The sequence below is a fragment of the Triticum aestivum genome, chromosome 6B (assembly GCF_018294505.1).
Source record: "Triticum aestivum cultivar Chinese Spring chromosome 6B, IWGSC CS RefSeq v2.1, whole genome shotgun sequence".
Lineage (NCBI taxonomy): Eukaryota > Viridiplantae > Streptophyta > Magnoliopsida > Poales > Poaceae > Triticum > Triticum aestivum.
The window spans coordinates 221,033,733-221,046,462 of record NC_057810.1 but is presented as its reverse complement, the minus strand read 5'-3'; the positions used below and the strand labels follow the sequence as shown (position 1 = coordinate 221,046,462).

The 12,730-nt window shown below is 46.0% G+C and overlaps 1 protein-coding gene across 1 annotated transcript; it reads left to right on the top strand.

Moving 5' to 3' along the window:
- The first annotated feature begins 11,014 nt into the window (after nucleotides 1-11,014).
- Nucleotides 11,015-12,398, top strand: LOC123133996 (putative F-box protein At2g02030). Its single transcript, XM_044553367.1, has one exon. It carries the CDS (start codon nucleotides 11,110-11,112, stop codon nucleotides 12,331-12,333), a length of 1,224 nt encoding a protein of 407 aa, XP_044409302.1. The 5' UTR covers nucleotides 11,015-11,109; the 3' UTR covers nucleotides 12,334-12,398.
- The last annotated feature ends 332 nt before the right edge of the window (nucleotides 12,399-12,730 follow it).

Genomic DNA, 12,730 nt, shown 5'->3' with positions numbered 1-12,730 from the left:
TACTGCCATGAAACTCTCCCGGCCACTCCGACCAACTCCCCTCTGGGCTAAGTCATGGGTGGCCCCATGCTTACCAAAGGCACCTACGGCCACCGTCGTGGCAAAACAAAAATGGTCCCAAAAGGGACAACCCGGGTACACAACAACAAAGGGCACACAAGGCTTATGTCGTCCTACTCGGCCAAGGTAGCGCCCGCGCATAACCTTCCCTCGTTGGAGGCACCGGCGAGAGGCATGACAATAAACCCAGCTAGGACCCCCCATAAGGCAAGTGTGGCTGCACTGGTCAGCTCGATTTGGTGGCACCATGACTCAGCCAATAGTTGTTCAAGTTCAATTAAGTCCGGTTAAACTTAAATGCAATAAGCTGAGTCATATGAAAATAACAAGACGCAACTACGATGCATGAGCATGATATCAACATAAGCATGGATGCAACATAAATCTTAAACATAACCACAGTGCATTGTTTATCCAGATGAGCATGGCCTTCTGACAAGCATCACGTGCATACTACTCATAAGTAGATCATGACCACTAGCATCAAGAATATATACCATGTAATGACATAACGATAATACTACCGTGCAAGCATTTAACCAACTGGATTCAAAGGAACATGCATAGTGCTACGTCTTGAGCTTGCGTTGGTTTTCCTTGAAGAGGAAAGGGTGATGCAGCAATAGTAGCGTAAGTATTTCCCTCAGTTTTTGAGAACCAAGGTATCAATCCAGTAGGAGGTTCCTCAAAAGTCCCACGCACCTACACAAACAAACAAAGAACTCGCAACCAACGCAATAAAGGGGTTGTCAATCCCTTCACGGCCACTTGCGAAAGTGAGATCTAATAAAGATAGTATGATAAGATAAATATATTTTTGGTATTTTATAATATAGATGCAAAAAGTAAAGATGCAAATAAAAGTAGATTGGAAGCAAATATGATAAGAGATAGACCCAGAGGCCATAGGTTTCACTAGTGGCTTCTCTCAAGATAGCATACGATGGGTGAACAAATTACTGTCGAGAAATTGATAGAAAAGCGAATAATTATGAGATTATCTAGGCATGATCATGTATATAGGCATCACGTCCGCAACAAGTAGACCGACTCCTGCCTGCATCTACTACTATTACTCCACACATCGACCGACTCCTGCCTGCATCTAGAGTATTAAGTTCATAAGAAGAGAGTAACTCCTTAAGCAAGATGGCATGATGTAGAGGGATAAACTCATGCAATATGATATAAACCACATCTTTTTATCCTCGATGGCAACAATACAATATGTGCCTTGCAACCCCTGCTGTCACTGGGTAAGGACACCGCACGATTGAACCCAAAGCTAAGCACTTCTCCCATGGCAAGGAAGATCAATCTAGTAGGCCAAACCAAACTGATAATTCGAAGAGACTTGCAAAGATAACTCAATCATACATAAAAGAATTCAGAGGAGATTCAAATATTTCGCATAGATAAACTTGATCATAAACCCATAATTCATCGGATCTCGACAAACACACTGCAAAAAGAGTTTACATCGAATAGATCTCCACAAGAGAGGGGGAGAACATTGTATTGAGATCCAAAAAGAGAGAAGAAGCCATCTATCTAATAACTATGTACCTGAAGGTCTGTGGTAAACTACTCACAACTCATCGGAGGGGCTATGGTGTTGATGTAGAAGCCCTCCGTGGTCGATTCCCCCTCCGGCGGAGCACCGACGAAGGCTCCAAGATGGGATCTCGCAGATACAGAAGGTTACGGCGGTGGAAATTGTGTAATTTTCTTTATTGTGGCATGAATGTTCAGATCCAAATGATACAAAATAAAAGTTCATATTAACATGAAAATGGTGATACTTCAAGCATACTAATCAAAGTAATCATGTCTTCTCAAAATAACATGGCCAAAGAAAGTTATCCCTACAAAATCATATAGTCTGGCTGTTGCTCTATCTTTATCACACAAAGTATTTAATCATGCACAACCCCGATGACAAGCCAAGCAATTGTTTCATACTTTAATAATCTCAAACTCTTTCGACTTTCACGCAATACATGAGCGTGAGCCATGGACATAGCACTGTATGTGGAATAGAATGGTGGTTGTGGAGATAGTCTCACATCAACTAGGCGTATCAACGGGCTATGGAGATGCCCATTAATAGATATCAATGTGAGTGAGTAGGGATTGCCATGCAACAGATGCACTAGAGCTATAAATATATGAAAGCTCAACAAAAGAAACTAAGTGGGTGTGCATCCAACTTGCTTGCTCACGAAGACCTAGGGCATTTTGAGGAAGCCCATCATTGAAATATACAAGCCAAGTTATATAATGAAAAATTCCCACTAGTATATGAAAGTGACAACATATGAGACTCTCTATCATGAAGATCATGGTGCTACTTTGAAGCACAAGTGTGGAAAAAGAGATAGTAGCATTGTCCCTTCTCTCTTTTTCTCTCTTTTTTTTCTTTTTTTTTCTTTCTCTTTTTTTCTTTGGCCTTTTTTGGCCTTTCTCTTTTTTCTTTTTCTCTTTTTTTTTCTTTTTGTAGGCCTCAAATTCGAGTTTTGCCACGGATCTGGAGCAGTTCGTCCGCTCTGAGAAGACCCCGTGCACACGGGCCATCGGGACCCCGTGCACACGGGCCCCTGTGCACACGGGCCTGTCAGACCCCGTGTGCACGGCCCTTCCAGTGTGTTTCTTCCGCTGTCCCTTCGTCCTTCATACCACCCCCTACCCCCACCTCAACCCCAGCCACGAGATCCATCCATTTGGAGCCCAAATCGCCAAGAAATCTGCCAAACTCGCGAGTCCCAGGTGACCCCGTGCCCTCGGTGTGTGTACCATGCGCACGGGACCCCGTGCCCATGGCCCCTAGACCCCGTGCGCACGGGCCCCCTACAGCAGTCGCGTGCACTTCACCGTTTTGCCCATAACTTCCACATCCGGAGTCTGATTTTCGCGTTCTTTAGCTCGTTGAGTAGCTATTGACATTCCCCATCCACCTAGGTAGGTTCCCACACCATTTGACTCCACCAAAATTTCGGCATTTTGGCAAGATTGCCTAGGCCCTCCACCATATCATCCGCTACACCACCATAGCCTTCCGCAACCTAACCCATTTTGTTCACCATACCATTAGTGGTTGTTTGAGTAGTGATTTGAGTCTCCTAAGGTGTTTCGGCTACTTAGGGATGATTGCTTCTTCACATACCACCACCACTTTCCGCTACCACCATTTTGACATTTGTCATTTGAGATTTTGAGTTTGCGGTTTTTACCGTTTCCTAAGGTGTTTCGGCTACTTAGGGACGGGTCTATATCATCTTGGTATCTACATCAAGAACACTGCCACTCATCATCGCAAAGGATGGTAACCTCGACGACACCATTGTATATTACCCTTGCAATTGCATTGATAACCCCTAGCCCATTTTGCGTCACTTACCTATCGAGACTAGCCATTTGAGTATTGCCGGCAATGTTACTTGTGCACATTAGTGATCCACCTTTCCATTGCATACATACCATATCATATTGGTATCATATCATCCATTGTGTCACAATATCGTTCCCGCATATACACAATAGCTATCTTGGTTTGTGCATTGTACAAAAGTGTCCATAGAAAAAAAAAGCTTTTAAGCAAAAGAAAGAGAGCAAAGAAGATTGTAAGCAAGTGCCATAGCATCATACCCCATTGCACATAAGATTGTCATATCCGATCATCTTGGATCATTTGAGAGAAACACCGGGAACAATACATACATAGCATACTTGGGATAGAAGTTTATCCATTTTGCATCTTATAGGTTGTGCACAAGTGTCGTATCGGCCTATTGAGCAATTGTGCTAGCGTCTCTCTTGAGTTGTGCAACACGAGCATTTTGGTGGATTCCACATTTTGAGCTCATTCCTTGGTTGCACGACCCTATTTATCTATCCGTGCGTGTGTTTCCGCGTGCCATTCTTTGCTATTGGTCTACTTGTTTCACTTGCGAATTTGTGAATCTTTTTCAACATTATTGACTCTTGCTAACATTTTTGCATCAAATTTTTGTGCCACTATCCTCACCGAGCTCCACCATAAGCCTTATTTGTGTAGGTGTGAGAAACCGACAAGAATTGGTACCAATTGTGCTATTTCCTTGTTACACATTGGGTGATCATTGATCCATTTTCAACATCAGTCAAGGTACATTTGGTATAAGTTCTTCTCTTTCTCCCACTCATATTTGCTCGAGTCTTGTGATGGATAGGCAAGGCATTTCCTCTCCGGTCTTCGACAATAACGACGGCGTGAACAACTACATCACCAAAAGGTCCATCTTCGGACTACAACACGAAATGCAAGGAGCACAATCCACCTTGCAAGAGCGCATCGAGAACCTCTCCATCGACATTCATCTCTCCGAAGCAAGGAAAAGGGACTACATTGACAACAAGCTTGCCGCACAAAAGGAAGAGCAAGATGCGAGGATGGAAGAGATTTGGGCCTTGATCAAGTCTTCTTCCCCTTCGTCATCTTCAAGGCGACGACGTTCAAGCCACAAGTCTTTGGAGCGCCCAAGCGATGCAAGAGCAAGCCGTCCACGTCCACATCTCCATGGCGACCATCATCATGTTCGTGATCCACATCGTCATGAAGGGCAAGTCACCTCCAAGCATCATGTGCACAACGATGACGAACAACATCTCCTACGAGCTCAAGCACGACAACGACATCATCGACATGAAGATGCTCCACAAGCGCAAGTGCACAAGTCCCAACAAGCCCTACTTCACGCCAAGTCCAAGCTTCAAGAGCGCAAAAGAAGACCGCAAGACGACCACCACCAAGACGGCGCTATGGCTACACCAACCACTTTGGCATCTTCGCCAAGTGCTATCAAGGCATCTTCGCCTTTGGACGTATGGCATATTCGCCTACTTCCCACGAGTACACCTACAACGACTTCCTCAAGTCCAAGGCGACGACCTACGAGCGAGGGTGACACTTCCATCTTCGGAAGCCCCTCAAGGACGATGGCCGAGCATGGGAAACTCCCTTCGGTCATGGAGACGAGCTACGAGGTGCCACATCATATGGGCCTCCAACACCAAGACGGCGACAAGAAGGTCGAGCAAGGGCCATCCCCTTCGACCACGGTGATAGGAGTTGAGCATGGAGACATTTGCACCTACATCTCTCCGACACCCACATATGTCGAGATGCCCCATTTGCCATGTGAGGAGAGCCACCACCACATGAGTGACATGAGTGACTCCACCATATGTGACATTGAGAGCATTTCCTATGAGAGGACGAGGGTGACCACCACTAGCCCCACACATGAGAGCATGCCACACATCCTATGTGAGGTTGAGCGCCATTTGAGTGAATCCACCAACCATATGAGTGAGAGTGTCCTTGAGGGAGTGAGTGAGCCACCACACTTAGTGAGTGAGGTAGTTGGCACGGCACGTGAGGCCACTATGATTTCTAACGACTTAACCTCTACTCCTAGTGTGTTTTCTTCTTTGGTGCTAGGTCTCCTACATGACGACATGCCTATCCTCGATGAGTCCATCCCTCCAATGGACAATATGATGGCCATGGTGGACGATGATGCACCCCCACATGGTTCCATCAACATGAAGATGACAACGAGACGATCTTCAAAACCTCACCTACAACACATGAGCGATGCTCCAAAGGTAACATAGGTGATGGTGCTTCTCTTGTACCACTAGTGGACTCTCTTGGCATCGATTGCTCCCATGATGTTGACCCACCTATTACCATGCTTCATGCTAGTGAAACTTCGTCATGCCTTGACTTGCCTATTTATGATGAATATGATGATGAGCATGTTGAGTTGCCTAGTTGTGATGCTATGCTCCATAGGATATCATGTGAAAATTCTATTGGTCACATCATGTTTGACAATCCATTGAACTTGTCATATGCTATGAGTGAGATCTCCCATATTGCATCTTTACAATCTCAACATAGTAACTATGCATGCCCCATTAAAATCAATCCCATTTGCACTTATGGCATAGATGACGAGATGATGGTCATTGGCTTATGTTTTTCATGTGATGATATTGCCATGCTTCCTTTACATGATTTGCGCAATTCATCTACTATGTCATGTCATGATCACATTGTTCCAAATATGCATTGTTTTGGATGTTGTCAATATTCTCCATGTGATGTTTCCACTAATGCTCATGAGGAGACTCCCATAGTTTCCTAATACTTATTTGGAGATCTTGATACATTTCATACTTTGCATGATTTCCATGATTGCGTGCACCATATGCATTCCATGAATAACAATGCTCTAAATATTGCTCGTGATGCATTACACAACTTGAGTCTCCATTATGCTATACATCATAACAAACCTATCATGATGGATGACATGTTTCTATATCACGCATCTCATTTATTTGAGCATTGGATATTTGGTGCTAACCAACACAAACACGTATGCATCATAATGGATGATGTGTACATCTACCACGCACACACAATTTTCCCTTTGTCTTTGTTTTGTGTAGGTACTCATGTATACTCGTCGACCTCTCAATCCCAAGAGTTGACGAAACGAGCTCTTGAGAGCAATGATGACTTGGGATCCCGTGGACTATCCTTACCACCGTCCCCTTCGCGCAAGGACTATGCGCAACTCCTCTACTTGGCTCTCACACGGCTATGGGCCATTTACCACTTGTCACATTATGCTCATTTTACCGTGTTCACTTTGCATGCTATGCTTGCTTCTATGCCTTTGCCATCCAATTGTGACCCTTGCTTGCATCTACCCATGTTTCATCATTATGATACTTCTATGTGTATTTGCATGCTTGGTAGAGATCCTTGTTGCTATTGCCATGTTTATCATGTGCCCCATGCTATTGATGCTTGTTGTGTTGGGAGAGTCATGATGCCCCATTGCTATTTACATATGGCCTCTCGCCAATACATTCATGCCATTCTACTCATATCTTGCTTTTATGCTTGTGCTATGTCATGTGATTTACTCATGCCCACTATTTGCACATATGACATGATTACCATGATTCCTTCTAGTATGTTGCATCTTCGCACTACTAGCATGCTTGACTTGATCGCTATGATAGCTAGCCATGTTGCATCACCCATGTTCCACTATTACTTGCTTTCTTGGGTTGATGACATATATGCTCATGCCTCTCACATGATATATCTTGATCATTGTCTCTTGTGTCCATTAGTTGCCTCTTTCATATCCACTTGTATTGAATGCAACCAAACTATGCTTATTGATCTTGGAGACTTGGACACTTTACTTGTGAAGCATGCTTGTTTGATTGAGCCTATTGTATTTGGTTGTTCTCGCATCATATGCCTACATACTATGAAATGATCCCTTGTCCTTTCTTATGATGAGCATGATGCATACACTTGTTGGGGTATCTCGCCCCTCGAATGATAGGTCTTGCTTTTGCACTAACCTCATTTGTTTTTCCAAGTGTTTCTCATGTTCTTTCATTTTGAAGGATTCACAAGGCGGTACCATGGAGAGACATTTTGGTTATGTTAAGGCATACATGATGTGCAACACCAACATTGGCGAGCATCTCCTAAAGATGAACTCATTCTCTTTGAGCCATCCTCACATATGCATATTGGATGGTCCATACTTTCATTGTTGTTTCCTTCTTCTTGTCTACATGCTACATATATTGGATGGAGGACCGGCATTGGAGATGGACCCTATGGACCTTCAAGTTGAGGAGTGCCACGACATCGACCTATGGTACAACCATGCCTACTGTGTACATGGCGATACGGTTTACGATCCGAGGTCGGATCTTTCCAAAGGGGGAGGAGATGATACGGAGCATCCCACGTTCATCTCCATGTACACCTTCATAGCACATCAAGCCCCAAGTGGACCTACTGGACTTAAGGTGAACCCGCTCCTTTTCAAGATTTACATGAATATCCATAGGACTTGGCCGCTACCTCACCATGGAACGTTGTGCATCTTCAGGTTCGAGGACAACCGCCGCCAAGCAGCTAAAGAGCTTCCAGGAGGCCAAGGAGAAGGACCCCAAGGCCACAAGGAAGAAGATGGAGCCCAACAAGAGCTGGACAGGAGGTCCCAGGCGACCCCGTGTGCACGGGCCCCCGAGACCCCGTGCGCACGGACTACTCAGAGAGTTTGCGCTGGAGCACCCCGTGCGCACGGGCCTGTACCGTGCCCACGGGACCCCCTTGCGCACGGGCCCAACTTACCCCGTGCGCACGGGCTCGTCAGGATGGACGGCCGTGATCTCCACTCCGAGCCCCTCTTCCTCCACTTCGTCCCCAAGACTATATATTCCGTACCTAGACCATTTGTTAGGGTTAGCAAAGGATATGTTAGACATATGAGAGCTTTGCTCCATGGATCCACTCCACTAGGAGATCAAGACCTCCTCTTGGAGTGACCTAGCTCAAGACCCCCTCATGGGTGGCCCCTATCAAGACCTCCTCACGGAGAAGAACCCGGTTACCTCTTGTATCGTCCTTTGTTGATCGTGGATCGTGTATCTCTCGTTGTGTTCATTGTTCTAGCGCATGTGTAATCGAATCTTGTTGGTTTGAGTGATTCTCTTGTGTTTTCCCCGTGATTTCCCTCGTGCTCTTCCGCTCGTTCTTCGTGTTCCTCGTAGGGATCCTCTCCAAACGTGAAAGATCATCCCCATAGGGTCCCACCCTACATCAGAAACTCTCATAAACTTGAAATAGATCAAAGTAAACTTCACACTACTGCTGCCACAGCCTAGGATTTTCCCCATCAAACTTGGGAACTCCATCTTAGGCGTGTGAGATCCTGGGGGTCGTCCCCAGCTCTCCCTATGTGTTACCTCATCCTCAGATCCCCGACCTCGCCCGAAATCACGAACAGGAAGGGACGCACTGGGGTGGAACGCACCTGTGCCCGGGGCGTGCATCTGGGTCCCCAAGAACCCAGGAGCATCACCCCGGAAGAGGTGGGCATCGCGGCGGTTGTTCGACCCGAATCCGGAGCGCCCGTCGTGGTGGAAGTCGACGGCGGCTCGATCCTGCTGCAGTCGCAGCAGGTGCGAGGAAGGCACCGGCGCGTCCCTTGGGGATGGAGCGGTCACCCCTCCATGCCCGATTTCTGACGACCCGGCTCCTGGACCCGCGGCACGGCTGCTTGTGGGCAGCTGCTCAATCATGGCGGTCCTGATGGCAATGGTGGCCGGCCCCTCCGGTGACGCGTTGGCGCGCCGCCGTCCCCCTGTATCTGCGCGGTCTCCATCGTCTCCTTCGTCTGAGCTTGCTCCTCTTTCAACTCCGCCACCGCCCCCTTCAAATCCTTGAACTTCACGAGCAGCTGCTTCATCAGCTTGGCCATGGTCTGATTCTGCTCGTTCATCTCCAATCTCTGGCTCATGGCCTTGATCTGCTAGTTCTGTCTGTTCGGCGCCAGCATGAACATGATGAGTTGCTCTGAATATCAATTGTCACGAACTAGGGTTCCAGGAAAAGGGGATTGGAGAGGGAATGGGGAACGGAGATAGACAGAAGAAGTTCAGGGAGAGAAGTATTCTGTTTACCAAAATTTTAAATAAGGTGCTAAGCCTCTTAACCGACCTCTTCTAAATGCTATTGTGTGCTATAGCAAAGATATAGCGCCCTATTTAAAATGTTTGCTCATGTGTTTGTACAAAAGACTCTTACAGGGGACGTCTTCTAAACGCTATAGGGCGTTATTTAAAATCATCCCGTTTACACCCACTTGATCGTCGAAATCACTAATTGGGAAGTACTCATAGCAAAGATCACTCCCACCTTTTCAGGTTGCGACAAGTGGCGCCGGCGAGTTTTCCTTTTTTTTTAATTCGTCTATTCAAAACATTGGATCTCTTAAACCGTGCGTCCAAATCTCAAACCACTTTCACCGTTGGATTCCTCGCGTCGAGATATTCAAAACTAGATCACATGTTGATATGTTTTGATGAACTTTTTTTTCGAGAAAAACCGAACGAAAGCCGAACCGGGAGCACGGATTTTTTCCCTTTTCAAAAGAGGCACGTCCGTGCCTCTCACGAAATCACAACCATGCCTCTCGCGGAAGAAAAACCGTGCCTCTCACGGAAGGGAAAAGAAAAAAAAGAAAACACATTTTTTTTCATTTTCGAGGAGGCACGGCCATGCTTCACGAAAGCACAACCATGCCTCTCGCAGAAGCAAAACCGTGTATCTCATAAAAGAAAAAAAAGAAAAAAATGCTTTTATTCGTTTCCGAGAGGCACGACCGTGCCTCTCGCGAAAGAAAAACCGTGGCTCTCGCGGAAGCAAAACTGTGACTCTCTCAAAAGAAAAAATGTGTTTTTTTTTGTTTCCGAGAGGCACGGCTAGGACTCTCGCGAAAGCAGAACTGTGCCTCTCGCGGAACCAAAACCGTGACTCGCGTAAAAAAACGCGTTTTTTCGCGCAAAAAAATTGATCCAAAAGCTAGGGAAGACAGGTGAAAAACTGAAACGTCGAAAAAAACCCAGGAGAAAACCATTTAAAAACCGAAAACCCGTGCGGAAAAAAAAATCTGAAGGAAGCACCCAGAACGTGACACATGGCGAGTGGCTGAGAGCGCGCCAAGTGGCGCTGATCGTTGTGAGGCTCCTGAAGAAGGGGTCGTCAACTAGTTGCTCCCCTTCATCATGCCCACTCGCTCACTGTCACTGGTTACAAGGCCGAGGCCCACGTTCACGGGCGCAGCCCAGTCAGGCCCACAGGCCGTGCTTTTTGAAAAGAAAAAAACTAGCAAACAAAGAAGTAACACGTTTGGATTCTAAGATGCTAGAAATAAATAAAATTCGGGAAAGAAACCGATACGGGTACAGATGCGCCTACGGCTGATGAAGCAGAACCGGAATCCAAACCGTGTCACGCTAGAATTCCCAAATACCAGCCCTTGTATGGACGGGAAGTACGTCTGGCTATATAACCTACCAGAACGTAGCTCATGTTGAATAATCTCTTTTTGCGGCTTGATATTACACCCATAATTCGTGTAGTCGTCTTTGCCCGTCAAATTAGATAATTTTCAAATCATGGCGATCAAAAGATGCGCCGATGATCCGGTATCTCCTCGGCTGCGGATGGCAAAGCGCATTGTCATCAAGCCGCCGCCACCGGGGTTCGACCAACCCGACCTGCCTTCTGATGTTATCATCAGCATCCTGTCATGGCTGCCGGTCAAGTCCTTGGTTCGTTTCAAGTCTGTCTGCAGGGGCTGGCAGGCCATGTTATCCGAACCAGGTTTCATCTACGCTCACCTCGAGTGCTCCAAGAAAAGGCGCCCATCGCTGCTCATGGTGCCTTGTGGGTATGATCCCAATGATATTCAGAAGAATCAAGATGACAGCACTTTCTGCATGGGGTTTTACAGGTACCACATCGGCGATAAGGAGGAGCTGATCCACCTACAGAAGCTACCACAAGGAATTGCCCTGTGGAGTAGCCCGCTACACTGCAACGGTTTGATCCTTATTTCCACCACGAGAGAGGAGCTGATGATCTGCAACCCGGCAACTAGAGAGTTTGTTACGTTGCCAGAACGGAAACATGAAAGGTATGCATTCCCAAGGGTGGGGTTTGGGTTTGACCCTTGTAGCAAGAAGTACAAGGTGGCCAGATTTTTCTATCAGAGGCTTACCCCGAGCTATGACCTGGTTTGCAAGTTTGAGGTGCTTACTGTTGGCTCTAACATATGGAGACAAACAGTAGATCCACCATATTGGATTTGCGGACAAACTCCTGTTCATGTCAACGGTTATATCTACTGGACATGTGCTGGAAATCCAAGTTGCCCAGTTCCACCCAAGTCATTTCTTCGGTTCAGTTTGACTGATGAGGAGTTTAGTTTGGTTCCATATCCTCCATCTCATTTGAAGCCTGCCCGTTTTGTGCAATTGGAGAGCGAATTGTCTTGTGTCTGCTTGGGTTTTACAAAACTAGATCTTGAGATTTGGAACCTTAACTTTGGGTTTGATCAGACCCCTGAATGGAATCGACGCTGGACTACCATGATTAGTCCTGATTTAATTGTAGAGCTTCCCCAATGTAGGGCTACAAGACCTCCTAGAGTTATTCTTCATGAGGATACGTGGCTTCTAACAGAGGAACGAAACGTCTATCGGTATGACACCCATACATCTGAAATAGTGAAGATTTCTTCAGGTGTTCAAGACACAACATATAATGATCCTACGTCGCAGAAACAGGTGATTTTACATTTAAGTAATTATGCCGAGAGTCTAGTACAAATTAGATAACTTTGGCAACTAGCCAAGTATCTCCTTTTCCCTTTTTATTGGCGAACAAAGATTGTTTGGATGCAGATGAATCTATATGGGGCTGTGTACTGTGCAGTTGCATGAAAGAAAAACAGATTTCAGTCACTTGTGTTTGTGTCTGTATTCCTGCAAAAAAAAAAAAGGGATACTCTTGAATCTGTGTTGTCCTGCTGACAAAGCTATAAAGCAATGTCGTGTTTTCAGTCAGGCACTTCCTTGGGCTATAACCGTGGCCGCCCGAGGATTGCTCGATGTTACATAGTACTCCCTCCATTCCAAAATAACTGTCTCAAGCTTAGTACAATTTTGTACTAAGGGCCTCTTTGATTCGCAGGATTATCAAAATGAAGGAATAGAAAAAATGCAGGAATAGGAT